Source organism: Cygnus atratus, chromosome 2 (genome assembly GCF_013377495.2).
Source record: "Cygnus atratus isolate AKBS03 ecotype Queensland, Australia chromosome 2, CAtr_DNAZoo_HiC_assembly, whole genome shotgun sequence".
Lineage (NCBI taxonomy): Eukaryota > Metazoa > Chordata > Aves > Anseriformes > Anatidae > Cygnus > Cygnus atratus.
Genome location: NC_066363.1, coordinates 125554457 through 125569327, shown reverse-complemented (window position 1 = coordinate 125569327; position 14871 = coordinate 125554457). Strand labels below are relative to the sequence as shown.

Genomic DNA, 14871 nt, shown 5'->3' with positions numbered 1-14871 from the left:
AGCTTCACATCTGCAAACTGTATTTTTAAGAGATGAGTAATTACTGTGAGTTCTGCTACAAAGCACAACTAAACTTATTTAAACTATGCAACTTACTTGGATAATTGTATGTGCAGCAAATTAAGTTTAAAGTTTGATTTTAAAGACATCATTGCGACTCAATTTGAAAGGGGCTATTTTCAGACAAGCATTAAAATAAAAAAGAACATAAGGTTTAAAGTACTGTTAATAACACGTTAAGCCATACAAAAGTTATGCATCAGGTAATGTTTGCAAATATTGAGACATAATATCTTTATCCTGTCAAAATGTACGTTAATTTTCATTTGATAGGACGCAGTCATTCTTCACAAAGTACACAGGCTAGGAAAGTATAATGCTTGGAGAAAAAAAAAACACCTTCAGTATTAATTTGTAATAACACTGAGATGTAGGAATCATATGCACATACCAGACCAGGCGTGCATACTTCTGCAATGATATTGGCAGTTATTTGAGTGGCCGTTATTAGCACCGAATCCATACTTTTCCCGAAGAAGAAAATAACCAGTTATAGCTTGATAGGAAGTGCTTGGCAGCACTTCAGAAGTGCATGCCAGTCTAGTTCAGCTTTGGTGAAGAAACCTCCAGGGAGAGCTAATGGCCCTGTTTCATGTCTGTCTGGCTGTGTGGGACCTGGTGGGCCCCTCACAGCAGGGACCGGGGCCAAGGCAGCACCGCTTGCTGCAGGACGCAGCAGAGAAACTCTTCAAGGGGGCTGAGAGCACTCGGGCTGCCACCGTGCCTGGCATGAGGCTTTCCTCTCGACTGCTGGCACCTCTGCGGTGCTGTGCTCCCCACCAGCAGCGTTTCTGCCCCACTTCTGCCTCTCGTGCTGCCTGGCATTGGGGCAGGCTGGTGGCACAGCCCTGGAAGTGGTAGTTGTATGGTTTGTCCCACATGTGGACAACTTGCCTCAGATTCAATTAAAGGTTTCCATGAAGGCAAAGCATGGCTCTCCTCCACCCTTCCAGAGGAGAGCTAAGAATAGAAATTGTCTGTAAGCACGGACCCATGGGATATGAAGTGGCCTTTGCTTATTCCAAATTACTGCGGTGTGTTTTCTCCCCTGGAGATGCTGAGACTTTCTCATCAAATGTACTTAGCATTTCATATCTTACTCTGGAGGCTTTGTAGTGCCCTTCTTTTGATGTACTAATGATGTCTCAAAGGGCAGAGAATGATTTCAGGTGGACACCAGGAAGTCAAACCTGTATTTTACCCTACAGGGAAAGTCTTAGAAGTTTTGGAAATTAAAAGCACTCTTTTAAGAGGACTCAGTGATGGGCAGGTTTGGGTTGTGTCATGTGGGGAGCCTGCATGAAAATAAATAGCAGAGAGCAGAACTTTGGGAATGTAAGAAAGATTTTCTTCCTGGTTTAATTTTTAATTTACAACATGTAAGTTGATTGAATATTATATGGAACCAAGTCCTGTTTCCCTTGAAATTAAAGGCAATACTCTTTTCGGTACCTGGGAAGAGTAGATTTCCCTCTCCTTCTCCTTTGCTGGTTGCCTTCCATCATCTCCTGTCTCTTCTTGACCAGCATATGGGCTTAACCACAGGGCTGGTTTCCCTGCTTGAAATGCTGGCTGCTTATTTCACAATGTCTCAGTCCATTTATGTGACTTGTAATGACTTCCACTCTCTGTGGCTGCAAACTCAGATGCTTCTACCCCAAAATACAGCATAGAGGAATATCATTTAAATCTATTCTGTACATACTAATAGTTTTTCAGGGTCAAGATTTTTTTTTCTTTTGCAGCCACTGGGCACGATATATCCCTAGCCAGCTTGTGCCACCTGAGGCATTAGCTTCTATACTTCTCATCCCGAGGAGTAAATTTCCTTGGCTCAGAGGTACAGGGTACATTTTTTTTTTTCCCCACAGGGTATCGGAATAGATGTTAAAAATGTCTCCTTCTCTTACAGTCTTCAATGCTTCTTGCACTAAGGTATTCATGCCGTGGCAAAATTTGAGGCAAAATAGTAGGACAAAGTGTAATTGCAGCCCATCACCCATCCATTTTAATCACTTGCCCATTTTAATCAGTATGGGATGAGGTGAAGAGAGACAATCTTCAAATACCTCAGAAACAGAACATTTAGGGAATCATAAAGGGGCTGGAGATGAATCATCTCTCCCGATTTACTCTGTTTCATGCCTTGTGTGCACATCTTTTCCATACAAATAACAAGTGAGAGCAGATTAGGCTTGTAGGATTGTCAGGAGCTAACACTGATGACAGAGAATGAGAGTTATGTAAGTGACACATCTGCAACTGCGGCAGCTTCTGAGCTGATTTCAAAGGAATTCAGAGCTTGTCAGAACTGAGAACTTCTGTTTTTTAGGAAGTCCTGACACCTCAACTTCTAAAAACATTCATTTTTTTAAAAAAAGGTCTGAGAAATTGGAATGTAGAGGGAAAGATGCTCCCTTTGGAAATACTGAAAAACCTGTGTTTACATAGCTTCTGTAGCCTTTTAATTTTCCTTTCAAAATTATATGCTTAACAAAAATAACATCAACATTCTTTAGTATTTTTGATATAGATAATTGTGACAATATACTTCTACAAGATCATTTAATTAAATCAGCATCCTCTGAAGGAAACCAAACCCAGCCTCTGGCCAATTTTTGATTTGTTCCTGAAGGAGGCTTTATTATGAGTAAGCTGTAACAGTCTAAAATAAGCCAATAAAGGCATGCAGGGTAAAAACAGTAACTCACTAGAGAAGTCAATTCCAGTATTGTCAACACTGACTGAAATATGGACTGAGACCTGCTGAGCAAACACTATTTTCTGAGGCTATCATTGCTGAAGGAAGCACAGTTGTCATGAAACCGCCTGACCATGAAATGTAAAGTTCCAAAGTCATTTTGGTTTAATTTGTTGTAAGTTCTGCCCTCCTCCTCTCTACCCACAAATGCTTAAGTTTGGTTAGCAGCAAGCACAAGAAAAGGTAAGGCAGGGGTCCTGTTCAGCCACACGCTGCTGTTGGTAGGCAAAGTCTGCTACCTGCAGTTAACCAGTCAGGGATAATATGGAGCAATGACAAACGGAGGTTAACTACAAGTCCCCAGGGAGGCTTCATGCTATCAGGACTGCCTAATTTCCTCTTGCACCAGTTATTCCTGGTTTAGAGGAATACATGAACGATACATGAAAAAGTGACTGAAGAGATTATCCTCCCATCCTGGCTTAGCCTCCTGTTCATACGTGTTTCTTCAAAAAGGGGAAGATGTTAGAAAGGGAATAGCCATAGCCTTGGGCGTGTATGAGCACAGTACTGTTAGGAGAGTAGTTTGTAGAGCTTCCAGTTGTTGTGGTCTTGGCTGGAATAACTGGAGAGTGAATGCCTGTATATCCAATACTAGTCAAAGCCCTGCATTTTTGGTCCTCTTTTCCTCATGAGCGTACTGGATATAATACGGTAGAATTTGGAACTGGTGTTTTGGAGCTATCCTTTCAGTACAGTGTAAACAGCTACCAGAAATGAGTTGAATGTTATGGGGCAATTTATATTTAATTGGAAGCTTTCGGTTCTTTGTCCAGCCATTGTATCTTTGAAAATACATGTAATAACATGCTGTTCTTCAGAACTTGCTGTTCTGTAAGTGAACTAGGGGCACAAATCTCCCCCAGATATTAGAAATATAAGTTTGAAAGCTCCTAAATTAATTACAAACACTTGAGTGTAGTGTTTTCAAAAATATATGCTTGCTTTTTTTTTTTAAATATAGCTCATAAATTTATAGCATAACTATTTGTTCATTATGGCTCTGATCCAGCAGAACACTTAAATACATTGTAAGTTTATATAGTTAAGTGATGCACTTAAAAATAGTGCATGTATATAGGTGTTGGAGTGAATCCTATGTGCATTCAGAAAGGAGTTTCTTTACCCAAGGAGTAATTTCCATGCTGAGATGTCTTTTTTTTTTTTTCCCCATGGATTCAGTGATCATTTTCGCCAGAATAGCACGAAGTAGCACTCAAGTACTTCCCTATGGCATTCATATGTGTCTACTTATGTATCTGGCAATGAAGGAAGCTTTCATTTGCAAACATAAGACAGTTTCTAAGTAGCAACATTTAGTGATACAAAACTGTAAAACTTTTTACTAGAATTCTAACTAGAAAAAGGAGGGGGAGGAGGAGTGATCACACAGTGAGGGAAATTAATGTTCTGCATACAGAAGCAGAGGGCATCGTGAGCATGTCTACACCAGGCAGTAGAGTTAGCTAGCTCCAGAGCAAGAGGTACAAGTCAACTTGTCACCCTGATGAGGTCATCTAATGTCACCTAATCCAGCCAGAGATGGCTTGTGTCAGATCATCTCAGATAAGGGTCACTTCAGCATTCAAAATATTTTGTGGACTTGCTCAAAGATATATTCTAGATCTGGATGACAAAACACACCATTCACGTGTTTTATGAATTTTGGCTGTAAATCTAGGTATTATGTGTGGATACAGAGTAAATAAGGGCATCTTTCTGGACGTAAAGCCAATTAAATCACTCATAGTGCTGTAGGTTTGGACTGTGCCCTTTCACAGAATTTGGACCTAAAGGTTCAAATGACAATTTTTCAGTGTCCTACACAAATGGAAGAGAGCGCCGTCTGCTCTGTGGAGCTCCAGTGAGCATGCCTGGGGAGAGGGGTCAGCACCTTCTGTACTGTTCTTGCAGATTTTTCCCCAAATTGCCTGAATTACTGCTGCCTTACTACACTTCCTGTGTGTATAATACCACAGCTCTTCATGGTGGTATATTGACATAAAACTGACGATAAATAGGTCCAAAGTGTCTTACTGCAGTTTTGGAGCCAGATTCTCAGCCTCATCAGTCTGACAATGAGGCTGAAGAACCGGGCCAGTACCTTGTGTTGGACCTTAACAAGCTGACACTTTAGCAAGTATATGCGAACTAAGTGACATAAAGCACTTGTTTAGTTTTTATACTCTGATCATTGATTAGTACTTCTGCTTTTGTAGATCAAAGACAAAATATTTCCTTAACAGGTTTATCTTTGTCTCTTTTCTCAATACTCTTTCTTTTATAACGGCATAGGAAATGTTATGCTGCATTGTCTGAGTTCCCATAGCTGAAGCCATCCAGCTGTGTCTGCTTTCCAGGGGTTTAAAACACCTGGAAACAGAGATTTACCTCAACTGCAATGTGAATTGGCATAGCTTTGAACAGAGTGTTTGCCAGTTGTAGATTAAACCTGTATCAACATATTTCAGGTTTTTCACATTGGACTTGGTTTTAGAGAGATTTTTATCCTTCAGATTGTTTAGAAAACAGACAGTTGACATCACAATGGTAGATTAATTCTTTGGTATGGAATTAAGTTGTTTTTTTTTTTTTCATATATAACATTTTATTTTACATATAACAATTGGAAAAGGTAAACATTGTCACAGAGTAGAAATGGGAGCCTTCACTGTGGAGAAAAGATATGGCCAAAATTCATGTGATTCTTCTTCTTTACTTTGGTACTGAATACGTGTTATTGCACTAATGCATGCTATTACATGGCCAAAGCTTTGAAACCTTAGCTGATCCTCAGAAAGAAAATTTTCCCTATTCTTTCCCAGAGTATGCTACATAAAGTAAGGAGGACAGCTAGCAATATCCATATCCAATATCTGTAACCAGATGTAGTTAATAACCGTAATCTTTAGCATAAACCCATGAGCCTCCAACCCTTCAGATAAACTATTTTCTTTTGACTTAATCCAGCCTTTTAAGCACAGGTCTAGCTCTGCAAGTTCAACATAGCTCCAAACTTTTCCTGGTTTCAATAAAATAGATGCTTATTTATTCAGGTTCTATTCTACTCTTCTAATGATTACTTTATCAATTGTGTATACTGTATTTTCTTATTTTTTTCCTGTCTCAAATTAGCTGTCACAATGTTATTCCATAACAACATTTTTTTCATGATATAGAATAGGTGAAAAGCTGTGGAATTCATGAAGGGCTACAAAAAGCATCCAAAACATTGGTCAGCTCAAGGAAAAGTGAGCTTGATAATCTTTGGGCTAAGCAACACTGTGGTGCTAAAAGGTACTGAAGTATTTTATGATGTATTCACTATGACTTAAATGACATATTCAAGACGTCAATTGTGCAACTGCATGTGTTTTTATTCTTAAAGTCTGGAACTGCTCCAGCAAAGACAGTGTTTATAGTTCCTAGTGGTCCAATTTTGCCTAGCTCTTCTGTGGGAAAGTCACTTTAGGAGGCAGTATAGGATTTGACTCAGCACTAATGGCTAATGTAGAAGTTATACAGACCACAGAAATCTCATGTAGGATGTATTCATCCTTCTGTAGAGTGTTACTTTATTTAGTGGCTGTGCTTATGCAGAGACTGAAAATAAATGCTATGGGAATGACAGGAAATGCTGGAACCTCTTAACCAAGCAACGTTAGTAAGTTTGAATTAAATTGAGGATTCAGATCTGAAATATTAATGTTCTTCCATGAAATACCAGAAAGAGAGGGGTGGAATAAAAACAAGTTCTAGTTGCAGCAATGGAAAAAGGCCAAATCTGGCCAATTTTTAAGGGAGCTTGTATTTAAAACATTTTTTTGTTGTTGTTGTTGTATCTTTGAGACAATATTTTGCCTTTCTATTTTGAATTCTGAAAGATAATTATTTTGTGTTACTGTGTCTGGACTGCTCATTCAGAGGAGGCATTTGTGTCCTAAATAGCACTAAGAGGTACACCTCAGACTGGTAGGTCAGAAATTTTACCTCTTTTAACAAAGGTACTTTTGAAAACATAAAGGGAAATGTTGAAGCAAACAGTTGTACAAAATAATCCTGAATTGTTTCTGTACAAACAAGAAAAACCAACAATCAAAAGAATGTGGAGTCACTGTGATCCATGATTCAGTGAAGGCTTTCCTCCTAACAGACCTGCTCTTTTCTCCACTTGAGCAAATGGGAGTTTTGCCCTCAGCTGCAGTGCATACCTCTACCAAATGATTTAAGCAGAACAGCAACAAAATAATCTGGGTAGCATGTTAGGAGCATGGAGTGGGCACACTGCCTGTAAGTGTTTAGTTTTTATTTAAAAAAAAAAAACTAATTATTAAGCAAATGTGTAGGGTATTAAGGAAATTTGTAGAGTATGTCTGACTGTATGAGTGTGTGGGTGCTGTGCTGTGGTAAAAAGAGACTAATTGGTTATGCTTTTTTTTTCTTTTTCTTTTTTTTCATACTTTAGGCTCCTGTATGGGGGGATTTTTAATTGATATTTATTTCTCAGCAGAGCTTAGAATAATTTTAAAGCTGTGTAACTCATTGTTTCATGAAATCTATTGTCAGCATCTGTTGTAAACATGTGTTTACAAAACAAACTCTTGAATACTTGATATTTGGAAATAAAAAAATAGCATATCAAGTGTGTTTTATTTATTTATGACAAAAAAAAAAAAAGGTACCTGCATCAGTGTGCAATCAGTCTGGATAAGGTGATGAAGTATTTACTTTTTTAGTGCTTAGTCAGACAAAACCAAAGCTTTCCACTTTCCATTTCATCTAGCACTAAATTTGATTTACATTGGTTACATGAAAAGAAATACAAGTTTGTTTGAACTAGATATCAACAGAGTTGGAAAAACACATAGGGTACAAGTCTATGTGCATCTACACTGCTCAACAGAGGCCCAGGGCATGAACCCAGGGATGAGACTCCTGATTTCTGCATTGTGTAGTGCTTATTTCACTCCATGGCTCTGGTTTGGACCACACCAACAGGCTGCCTCCACGTGGTTTGTGGGGTAGGGCTGTGCCACAGACAGATCCCAAATGTCAGAAGTGGTTGAGACAGGGTTGGTCTACTCGTTCCTCTCAACACTGTGTGCAACAGGGACCCACATGTCCTCATGCAACACCTCAGGCCTGCAGCACACACCACAGTACCACACCATAGAAGCAACACACCCTTGTAGTGCTGTGTACGTTTAAAAATGAAACAAATGGAAAATGTATTTTGGGTCCCCAGACCCAAAATCAGCAGAGCCAAGAGAAGCCCCAGGTCTAAGTTCTTCATAATGGGCTGTGGCCCACCTGGTCTAGCAGTGTGTATATGAGCTAGATCATACTATTTGGGTTTGGAGCAAGGCCTTTCACTTTCTGCGCTCACTTTTATTTATAAGCATAGATATATCCATAAATGAAAATTCTGTCCCAGGGCAGCCTGGTTTTCAAGATCAAAGAACAGTTGAAGTTGAGAGTATTTTTCTAGACATGCTTCATTACTGAGCCTTTACGCCAAAAGTATTTTGACCTGTATTGCATTTTTCATGGCTGGGTAAGCTGTGACTTCTTTCTTATGAAACAACAGCATTGACCAAAGGAAGCTTTGCTGCCACGTGGCAGCTGAGTTTGCATTGATTCAGAACACGGCTTGGCTTTGTGAAGCATCTAAGTGCACTTGGTTTGTGACCTGTCAGAAACTGCAGTGGTGTGCACAGTACCGCAGGTTCGAGCTCTCAGGCAGCTTCAGCGAACGTGTGCCACCAACGAGGAGGAGCTGCTGTTTCACAGACCGGAGGACAAACCTGTGGGGCCCAGGTCTTGTCTGACCAAGCTCATGGTAAGAATTCTCCATTTTCATTTTCCGATACATATAGCCACGTTAAAGAGCATCTTGCAGAATGAATGTCTCCAGTGTCCAACAGTAGAACTATTAAGTCAAGGAGTGGGCTGTGGATAAAGCTATCAGTAGATTTCTGTCACATGAAGGGCATTGTTGCTAGTTTAAAACTGAATAAATGAGTTACCTTGGCAGAAGGGGTTGAAAAGCACTGCAGGCAATGCAAGGGCCACAGGAGAGGAACAGTTGTGCGGCTCTGCGCTGACATCTGCTGCCTGAGTGGGAGTAAAATTACCCCAGGCAGCTTCAAGGCGGCTAAGGCTGTGATTGCATCCCTTCAGATGGAACACGTTTCTGAAATGACTCTGCAGCTTGTACCCCTCTTACTGCACTTTGGTTCTGGCTGCCGAGTGGTGTCAGAGCACTCAGATGGGCTTGCTTCTTGATGAAACTAAAGGAGGAAGCTTTATTACAGGATAACACCTAGTGGGCAACAATCACCCATGGGCGCTCAGGCCTTGAAAGGAATCCTGAGCAAATCCTGATACAGTGAGTCTGGTTTTTATTTATTTATTTTTCCTCCACACTGCAATAAGAGCTGTTAAAAAAGCTCCCACCTACACTATCTGATAGTTTGGAGGGCAAGGCACTGTCCTGGAAGAAGGAAGGTGCCTTCCAGGCACCTTCACACTGAGGAGGATGCAAACTCCTATCTTCCACTTTCTGAGTACTTTAAGCTGTCACTAAAACAGGAAGGACAAGAAGGGTAAACATAAGAGTAAAAGACGACACTGTTGCACCATTCCTTCTCTGTCTATGCCCAAGCATTAAGAGAGGAGCAAGCACCTTGCCAGATTCTTTCAAGGAAATGTACTTTCTGAGAATGGAGGGCACATGGTTGGTGCCCAGTAATTCCCTGCACAAAGGTATGAGTGAGGTACCTTGAAAACTGTGGTTTTTTTTGTTTGTTTCTTTTTGTTTTTGTGGACTCTTGTGCAAGGAGACACTTCTTCTGAACACCCACGATCCATTTTCATTAAGCCCTACAGCCCTACATGTCCAGTCTGCTGCACTTTGCTGTTGTAGGGAGAGCTCTGCAGGAAGGAACCAGGGGATGGCACCATATAGTACTGCTTTAGTCCTGAGAACCACCAGCTGTGCAGCCAGGTGCCTTGACTTCAAGGAAGAAAGGATCAGGTGAATTGGGATTAAAAATAAATAAATCACAGCATGTCTTAAACAAAAAATATATATTATTCACAATCTCCAGGAATAATTTATAACTAACAGAATGTAGTGTGTTATTTCATTACCCATTCCTTTGAAAGTGGATGGATTCTTAAAACTGGAACTGTAAACATATTTTTAAAATAAGTCTTAATTACTAGGAAAGCTGGATCATCTGGACTTCTCTGAAGCAGGTAAAGTAAAACACTTTTTATTTCAAGAAATATTGCTTCTAGACTTTCCCGAAGCCAGAATTGTTCTATAAAAGTATCACAGAAATATACAAGATTTAAAAACACAGTCTGTATCCTAGTAACTTGAAACCTATGTACAAATAGCATCATTCATGACCATAAATACGTTTGTTCTATCAATCAGCCCATAACACATACATCAGATAAAGAGCTAGTTAATTTTAACATATGTACAGAGTCCATCAAAAAGACTGCTTCTTAAAATTATTAAAATCCTACTAAAAGAATCTCCTTTGTAAAAAGTTTCAACTTAAAATACAATGTGGTGAATGTAAGTTTAAATTGCAGTGCTTGCAATAACCAAAAAATACTCGCTACACTAGGAAACATAACAGATAGGAAACACTCCCATGAATTGGACACTATGGAATTACACCTGTTTGAGGTAACTCTCTTTTTTTTTTGTTGTTGCGCTAATTATTCAGAAATTTATTAAAAAAAAAAAAAAAGCAAGGGAAGATATTAAGTTTCTAGTAGTACAGATTTTCAAAGTAATTTTTGAATTATACTTTATAAAACTTAATGTATGGTAAAGTTCGAGAAAAAAATTATAACAATACAACAACAAATATTATCTAAACTACAACTTTTTAGCTCATTTGCCTTTTGTATCTGGAATAATGTAAATCTAACATGATTTTATCATTCCCTTTTATGCCTTCTTGAAACAAAACAAAATAAGAATTTAAGTATCAAAATGAAAATGATGATTTCAAGATCAAAATGAAAAGAATGACTTCAAGATATTGTTCAGGCCAGTAAAAATCAGATGTGCTGACAAAAGCATGTATGTATGTAAACCTTTCTACCAGTATCAGGAAAAAAAAGAAAAGTCAAAAAAAATCATGTATTTTTAATACTGACATAATCAATATATAGGGAAACAATCCAATTTAAACAAATTCTCCTACAGTTAAGAATTATTAGCCATACCTTTCTGAGAGTAAATTTAATTAAAAATGAAGTAACAAAAACATGCAATATTTTTGCTAAAATAAGATTAATTCTGTTTCCACAATCCGTGCTGATTACCTTTTTCCTGTCAATCTATTTATTGGTTTCACAATTACATTAGACAATGAGCAAACTAAGAACAGGTAAGTTATTAGATTCATAAATGGTATGGCATACAGATTTTAAAAGTGCAACATTATTTTACTTAAAAGTGTGACATTAGAATTTCCAGTGGTTAAAATAATTTATCAAAAATACATTATGCAGACAGATTGGGTGAAATGAAACATTCATTCATGGTGGGATCATTTGGAAATAGAGAAAATAACTTGAACATCCTCTTCAAAGACATAATATTAGCTTACAGAGAATGTGCTACTGCTTTAGAAAGTTAACACTGTTTCTTTTCATTAAAATGCTGGAAAACTCTTTTTCCAGTATGGAGATTCACTGTGAAGGCATGTGCACGTGAATGAAGTAAATACACGTAGACAAATACTGAACTGGTCTCAATTTAGCTGCAAAATGTATCTACAAGGAACATGGAATGTCAGTTGTCATGATTACCTTTATTAGTTTGCTAATAATAAAAAGGAGAATTTTTTTAATGGTCTGCCACTTGATCTAATCCAAGGAGAGTGGAGATGAGGCACTGCCTTCTACATTTCGAATTTGTGAAGTTTCCCCTGTAAGACTCTGTTTCTTTTTTTTCAAGGAAGTTCCTCTTTCCTGGGTACCGATAGGTGAATCCCTAATGGATACGTTTACAGCCTGATGAACAAGGGGTTCATTGGACCTCACAGGAAGATATATTTGGTCTCCAAATACATCTTCCATAGCGTCACTGTCCTGATGAGTGTCTTTCTGAGGAATGCTGATGCGTTGTAGCATGAAGCTATGCCGGGACTCCAACTCTATCAAACCGTTCCCACTGAAATCCATATTAAAACGGTCTGATTCTTTATCCTCTCTCCATTTTTCAGCTTGATGATTATTTCTCCAGTGTGCATCATTCAAACTACTTTTCTCAGGAATATCATTGTTTAATTCAAGTTTCCTCTCCTGACTTAAATTCACGGTGCTCAAAGCTAGGGCTGCAAAGTTTGTTGGCACAATGAGCCGCAACTGTTCGTCAGTCAGGCCGCTTGATTCTTCAGCAGAAGTCATTTCCGCCGAGGCTGATGTAGATGATTCGTCCCCATCCTCATTGCTTTGAGCAGTGTTAGCCTTGTCTGTTTTATTTTGCTGGTAGTAACTGTTCAGCAGTGCAAACATTCTATCTACATCCTTCAAGTAATTAGTCCAGTCAGCCAGACTAAGTCTATAGTTGTATCTGTATTCATATAAACTTTCATTCACACTGTACAAGTCTTCCAGTCCTTGCCAGTTGATGTTGTCAGTGAAATTGGCCAGGTTAGCCTTCCCATCCATCCCATAACTGTCCTCTGTTAAAAGAAAGAATAAAGCCTAATGGTGAACACCAGCGTAAAAGTGTAAGCAAAGCTGCCACGTGCTTTTCTACTTCCATTTGCTTGAAAGCACCATCATGCGTAGCATATGTAGGTCAAAACATAAGATGCTCCACATCTTCAGTCATCTCATTAATGATTGTGGCCTCAGGTGTGTTCACAGCTCCTGCTAAACACACACTGGTAAAACCCCTGTCTTCTGCTGCATCCTTCGACTGAGTAAAATAGAGTAGCATCTGGCCTAATGGGACTTTGTGACGGCATTTAAAGGCAAATCTTCCCTCTGATAGTTCAAGGCAGAACACTTGCTTCAGTACACAAATAATCCATTTGCCTTTCCTAAACACTCCACCAAAGGATGCAATGAATAAAAAGTGGTTAAACATAATAGCTCAGCCTGATTCTGAAAGCCATTGCTGACCAGAACTTCAACAAGCCCATAGGAATTTGGTGTAGAAATAGCTTGAGACATAAGGTCTGCAAAACAACTAGCCACATTTTATTTAATACAAGATAGCCAAAGGTAGCTTTTATATTTACTCTGTAAACATTCATTTTAATTTACACGGAGCATGTACAAGAAATAAAAACTGTAAAAACTTGGTGTGAATTATAGGACTGTACTATTATGTAAAATGTTATTAAAATATACATAGAGTATCTTCTAAATGTTTTTTTTTCCCACAAAAAATAAAAAGCTTTCAAAGAAAGTATCTAACAGATTTGTCAGACAATATGTCTGCATAAAAAGCACAGACTTGAGTCTGTAAGTAGCAATGGTAGTACATTTTATACTTATCATAGCTGGAAAAAAAAAAAAAAAGTACTAGTTACTGAGCCAGCCTAGAGTGGCTTGACAAACACTTGGTTAACTCCCTATCACAGGAAGCAACACAAGCTTTTTGGATTTGGTGGAACAGTTACGACAGAGTGCCTTGCTTTCGTCTTTTCCTGAAGTAGACAAGAGAAATGAAATCACAGCATGGCCATGAGCACCATCTTCAGAAGTTGAATTATAAATAATTTGTTTTCTGAAACAAACAAAAAAAATAATGAAGTACTGCAGAGATTTCAAGAAATAAGTCGTACTGTTCTGGTGCTTAGAGGTATAAAGGGCTGTAGGAAACATCACAGGAAGGGATATAGTTTTGAGGAATTTCAAAATTAATCAAATTCAAAAGGAATTTCAAATTCATCAAAAAAATCAGAAAAGTCATCAAACCCTCAAAGAGATTAACTACACTACAAATGCTAAATTATTTAAATTTTGCTTTGTTATTATTTGTATTGACAGCTTTGTATATTGTTTTTTTATATGCCAAATCAGAGCCTGCGTAGGAAAATAAACTTCCATAGGAAGAGTCAATAGCAATAGCCAAAGTGGTTTGGTGTATGATGGCAGAAACTGAAACAGCAGTGCTGCCATTTATCAATAACAATTCTGGGGATGGACCAGGGCAGTGTGGGGAAAGCAGAGGCCAGGATGGTGGTTTTGGGCCCAAAAGAGCCTCTGCTGTCTGTCCAAGGGTGGAGGAGTAGGGTTCCTCATCAAACCTCAGTAGTGGGGCAATGAGGCTGTGCAGCAAAGAAGTCAGATCAGCAAAGAGCTTGCTGTATTTCTACAACATAGCTCAAAGGCTGAGCCAGAACTAAATGCTCCGTTATATTGGATCTGTTTTTTCCCCTCTAAATGTTGCACTGCTTCTGCAGTCTCAGTCTCACTGCTGATGAGTGAGGATTTTCACAGCTGGGAAGGCACTGGAAATTGTTCCATGATCTTCATGTTAAGCAGAAAAAAAAAATAACTTGTTTAAATGCATGGAACAAAGGTAACTTGTATTCATACATGTTAAACAAATAGGAAAGTTGTCTTAAGGTCGTAGAGCTGACTGTATGTTGGTTGACAGAGCAAGCCAACTCACAGTTTAATTCCACAACTTAGTAGTAAGCGTGAAGTTTCCCACTGAAATGAAAGTATACAGGGGGAAAGGGAGAGGAAAGAAAAGGTTTTCTCCTGTAAGAAATCTCATTACAAACAGGCATGAAGCAGGAAAATGCAGATGAGTTGCATTTGAGTAACAGCATGTCAGTGGTTTCCCTCTATGGATATTTGGGAATCTCTCAGCTATATCACAGACCCAAAAGAGACAAAAAATGTTACTAACTGTTCATAATAAAACATCTTCAGATTTTTTTTTAAAGTCAAGCATTATCTAAACTTCATTGTCCAATACTATTGTGCCTCAGAGTCCCATGATGCTATCTGTGGCTGTGTTATCCCAAAACTAACATAAGCATGTGGATGTA

General features: G+C 38.6%; 1 protein-coding gene across 32 annotated transcripts in view; it reads right to left on the bottom strand.

Moving 5' to 3' along the window:
• Positions 1-9893: 9893 nt before the first annotated feature.
• Positions 9894-14871, bottom strand: part of SULF1 (sulfatase 1) — a 128074-nt gene continuing 123096 nt past the window's right edge. For 19 of the 32 annotated variants that reach the window (XM_035563117.2, XM_035563116.2, XM_035563109.2 and 16 more), the window contains one exon: positions 9894-13595. In XM_035563117.2, coding sequence (XP_035419010.1) covers positions 13433-13595 — 163 coding nt within the window. In that variant the 3' untranslated portion in view covers positions 9894-13432. The remainder of the gene's footprint in view (positions 13596-14871) is intronic. The other 13 variants (XM_035563130.2, XM_035563125.2, XM_035563127.2 and 10 more) reach the window with 1 other exon arrangement.